Raw genomic sequence first — 4,916 nt, 5'->3', positions numbered from 1 at the left:
GTAGTGGTTCGAACAGGAGCGTTAGGTCAAGACGTAGCCCTGTAACATAGTTTAGATTAGCATAGACCATGTCGGCTTTGCGCCCGGCACGTCTCTCGTCGCTCGAGACGTTGAATCTACCAACCAACCAACCAACCGTGATCTTGCAGTACAAATGTCCTGTCCCAGCCGCCCGACGCCCAGGTGGGTCGGTCAACTGTTATCCTTGCATGACGGGTCGTAACAGAGAGATGGTGATGTTATTCAATTTTGAAACTAGCGGTGTGTATCTTCGATGAGGCATTTTGAGGTGGTCCGGAATTAGGTGTGGGACGTTATCATGGGCTAATGTATGACCCTTGTTTTCCTATATAAGCTCCCACGCAACATCATCATAGCCATTCCTGACATCAACCGCAATAGCATTAGGAATCTTGCCTGCCGCACTGCAGAGCCTTCCAACGACTAAGCCAAACGGGCTCTCTGAGAATTTTTTGTAGACTTTGGAGCTGACACGATCAACATCGAACTCGAACTCATCCGCATCCTCCAACTTTGTTTTCTTTCTGTAGTATCTGCACGCAGCCTTCACATCAGAGTTCGCCACTTCCAAGAACTTGACACGCGACAGTGATTGAAGGCTCAGGCCTGCTTTTTCTGTCCACACTGCCTGCAAAACTTCGTTGAGATGAAGCTTTGGGTTGGTCTTGTCTGCGCCATTGTATGCTGTTCTGATCATCATAGTAGACCCTGAAGTAATGATTCTGGTGACTGCAACTCTGCCACTCTCGTAGCCAGGGGTATACACAGACCATTCGCCGTCACGGTTTTCCACATCGTACTTTTCGTTTCCCTGCACACCCCTTGGATTAGATGATCAAAATAGACTCGTCGTTTTGACTCACAGCAAGCTATTGAGAAGTAAGCAACTTTCCCCTAGGCTTTGGGTTGATTGTGTAACATACTGCACTCAGCGCGGGCGCGAATAGGTTGGCTCCAAGCAGCAAGCCCGAGAGTGAAAACTTCATGGCGAGCAAAGTGAATGTTCCACAAAAGGGAAGTAGATTCAAGTTTTCAGCGTTGGTAAGGGACTTCCGTTGGTCAGAAGTGAAACTGGATGGCGAAATACCTCGTATAAGGAAAAGAAAAGTCACAGTACTTATAGCCCTCTTTGGAGGAGGGGGGGGGGGGGGGGGGGCGGACACCGAGATCTGATGTTTCCATTATGGCAGTTGTTTTCCTGATCTAATTGGAAAGGCCCCTGGCGTACGAACTCTATATTATTAGCCGAAATGCCAGATCAGCTGATCGACTCTGTTTCCACCACTTCGCGCTTGCTAGGTAGGGTGAGAAGCTGAACCTATCGGAGTCCGCAGTCGACCCATGTATCCCACTGTCGTGCGCAGCGTCCTCGCAGACGGCGATTTGTAGTACTGGTTTTCGGGACTCGATTATGGGCTCAACATATTTCTGTCTACAGAGATGCATTTCAAAAGTCTTTACCTGAAATGCCAAGAGAATCTGAGCAGAATCACCTAGCCAACAGTATCAGTACAACGAAGTACATAGAAATCTGACGCTGACTATACTTCTCCCTAGCTCCATACCTAAAGTGTGCCTATCTCCCCTGAGACATTCAGCTAGCCTCCCCTGAGAGATTGAGGCTTTAGCTTATTAACCCTCTAGAGTCCCTTAAAAATCTGATACGATGAGGTACCTTGAAGTCTTTCCTCTTGGAGTCCCTACTTCCTGTCCTACGATTTTGAGCAAGGTCTTTTGACCCGCACCTCTATATAATGTAATGGATTCCTTGTACTAAAAAGCCATGAGATTCTCAAACAGGGTCTCATCTCTCAGGGATTATCCCAGATGCTTCGTCTAGGGCCGCAATCAGTGTAGGCGTTCAGCTCAGACTTATAAAGAGGCCTGCACAGTCACAGCCAGTATTCAATAGGCTTTGGCTTCAAGGACTATACGCAGGGCAATTTATAGTTAATTAAAGTATTCTATTTTAGAATAATCTTTTAAAGTTTCATACTTACTATGGTATGATGGGTAAGTTTAAACTCCATAACAGGTAGTGTGGAGTTGTGACCCACGTATGAGAGACTCTCACTGGCCAGAATTATGATAGATGTGCACAAGAACCTCAAAGTACCGTCGCTGAAATAATCAAAAAAGCACGGCCACATTTACCTGACGAGGGGGTTAACCTTTGGCCTGATACTATAGTAGGAGGTAGGTGTTCTCTAGCTATTCTAAACATAGGCAAATAGGAACAGGCGAGGATAATCCGCCAGCCTAAGGCTACCTAGGGCTGTTAGTCATCATTACTACGCTAAAAACCCCTTACTTACACAAGGGGTAAAAAAATAGGGTTACTACCTAGAAAAAGGGGTTACTACCCTCTATTATAAATAGTATCACTTTTATATAAGTTACATAGTATAGTTAACTTTCTATCTCTTAAAGTAATAACTATAATAACATAATATAGTAATAAAAGTTAAATTAATTAATAGCCCTAAATTAAGTCTATATAATAATACTTTTTAATTTCTATTTATATAATAACTATAAACTTATATTACTACTATTATATAGCTATTACTTTTATTATTATTTACTATATATTACTACTTCTTCTTTACTTATCTAGGTAGGTAACGCAGAAAGAAGGCAGCTCTAACTAACTGCCCTAAAAGGCGTAGCCTAGCTAGATAGATATCTAGGCAGGCTAGGTTAGGGCTTAAGGCGGATAGACCATCTAACCCACAGGGCCAGATGGGCCGTGCGCCTAGGAATAACATAGATATCCTATAACATCTCCCCCTCCCTCTAAGGAAGGAAGAAAGCTTGCCTCCAAGGCTTAAGGCCTTATACTATTGTTTCTACTAGGCGCTTCTTTCCTCAGTCATTAGGTCCCTGGAATAATAGCAGAACTTAGTCTTATATAGAGGCTCCTCTTCTTCTTAAGAGCGTCTAACAGCCTAGCATCTTAAAAGGCTGCTACTAAGCTCTTTTTTAGTGTGTAAGCTATTATAGCGTCTAGTAGCGCTGTTTAAATAGGTTATGCTACTACTTAATATAAAAAGAAGGCAGCCCTAACTAACTGCCTTAAAAAGCGTAGCCTAGCTAGATAGATATTTAGGTAGGCTAGGTTAGGGCTTAAGGCAGATAGACTATCTAAATTATAGGGCTAGGTAGGCTGTACGCCTAGGAATAACATAAATATATTATAATAATAGGGGTATAAATAGGTAATTTTATAATATAATCCCTATAGCCCTCTAGGTATTTATTTTATCTTTTATATTATAATACCTTAACTTATATTATAAAGGGCTTTATAATAATAAAGGGCCTAGTGTTAGTGTTTCTAGTAATATATATATATATAGTACGTTACTTATTATAGTAAGTTACTTACTTCCTTACTTTACCTTAAAGGCTGTTTTTTACTAATTTTTAAAAAATTAAAATTAAGTCTAAAAAAGGTCTAGTTTTTAGTCTTAAGGTTTAATATAAGTTAGATTAATATATATAATAAGTAAGCGCACTAGATAAGTAAGCGCGCTACCTAATTATAGCTACCTTATAAATATAACTAAGAAGTAACTATAGAATAATAAAATTAATTTAAACTACTTAAAATCCTATTCTTTAGATATTTCTTTATTAAACTAGTATATTTATATATTATATCTAGTGTTCTTATAAGTACTATACTACTATTTACCTATTTTTATCCTTAATCTATAACTACTAATCTAATATATTTCCTCCTTAATCTAGGTTATTACCTCTCTTTATAACTAAATATCCTATATATTAGCTACACTAAGACTCCCTCTTTACCTTAAATAAGTTTTTTTTACCTTTTTATATTAGTTAAGTAGCTTATTCTCCTTATAAAAAGTTTTAACTTTAGCCTTTAATAAAGTATTTTTATATATAATTCCTAACGCTTTATTAAAAATATACTTAGTAGCTATTAATTTATATATTAAAAAGCTATTTAGATAATTAATAAAGTAATCCTTAATAAAAGTTTCTTAAGAAGATATCTTTATTATATTATATAGTGTTTAAGAAGTCTAAGCTAGTAGTGTTATTAGAAGGGATCCTAGAGGTGTTAGAGTATATAACTTAATATCTAGCTTTAATAGTATACTTTCTAGACTTAAAAAGGTAAGCCTTACCTCTCTAAAGCCTTCTTAAATATTTACTTTTATAAGAGCTTACTTAAAAGCGTTATAAAATACTAAAAAAAGGTTATCTTTTATAATATAAGTATTACCTTATTATATTTTATCCTTAATTTCTTAACTATATATTAGCTTTAAATACTTAAAACACTTAGAATCTAAAGACTAAAGTAAATAAAATAAATAAGGTAGTATATAAAAAGTAGTAATATTATTTTCCTTATAATATAGCTTAAAGTCTATAAAATAGTAACTTTTATACCTATTAATAATAAAAAAGTAATATTTCTTTTTTATATATAACTTTAAATATTAATTAAAGTACTAAAGCTAATTTAGGCCTTTTTTATTTATTATCTATTTATTTCTAGATATTATAATAACTTAGTTAGGTAAAAGACTAGATTCTATATACTAAGTAAAAAGAAGATTTTTACCTTTAATAATAATATATAATAAGACGTTATAACTAAATAAACTAATAGCCTAAATAACTATAACTTATTCTTAATTTCTAGACTATACTATTTTTATATTTAAATACCTTTTAAAGCTTATAATAACTATTTTAAATATAATTTAGCCTATTATAAAGCTAGTCTTATTAAAGTTATAAATATTAAACTTTATAATACTATATTTTATAATTATATTTACTATAAGGTAAAACTATATATTTATTACGTCTAGATCTTTATATTAAGCCCTCTTATAGTTATACTTATAAAA

At 35.3% G+C, this 4,916-nt stretch overlaps 1 protein-coding gene across 1 annotated transcript; it reads right to left on the bottom strand.

The window, feature by feature from the left end:
* Nucleotides 1-346: 346 nt before the first annotated feature.
* Nucleotides 347-1,007, bottom strand: GLRG_11995 (uncharacterized protein; the record flags this gene model as incomplete). The annotated part of the gene is made up of 3 exons (XM_008102678.1): nucleotides 347-832; nucleotides 885-890; nucleotides 945-1,007. 3 exons carry the CDS (start codon nucleotides 1,005-1,007, stop codon nucleotides 347-349), a joined length of 555 nt encoding a protein of 184 aa, XP_008100869.1.
* Between the last annotated feature and the right edge of the window lie 3,909 nt (nucleotides 1,008-4,916).

The sequence above is a fragment of the Colletotrichum graminicola genome (genome assembly GCF_000149035.1).
Source record: "Colletotrichum graminicola M1.001 genomic scaffold supercont1.319, whole genome shotgun sequence".
In the NCBI taxonomy this organism is placed as follows: Eukaryota; Fungi; Ascomycota; class Sordariomycetes; order Glomerellales; family Glomerellaceae; genus Colletotrichum; species Colletotrichum graminicola.
The sequence above is the reverse complement of the archived record's forward strand: the minus strand, read 5'-3'. Positions and strand labels throughout refer to the sequence as shown.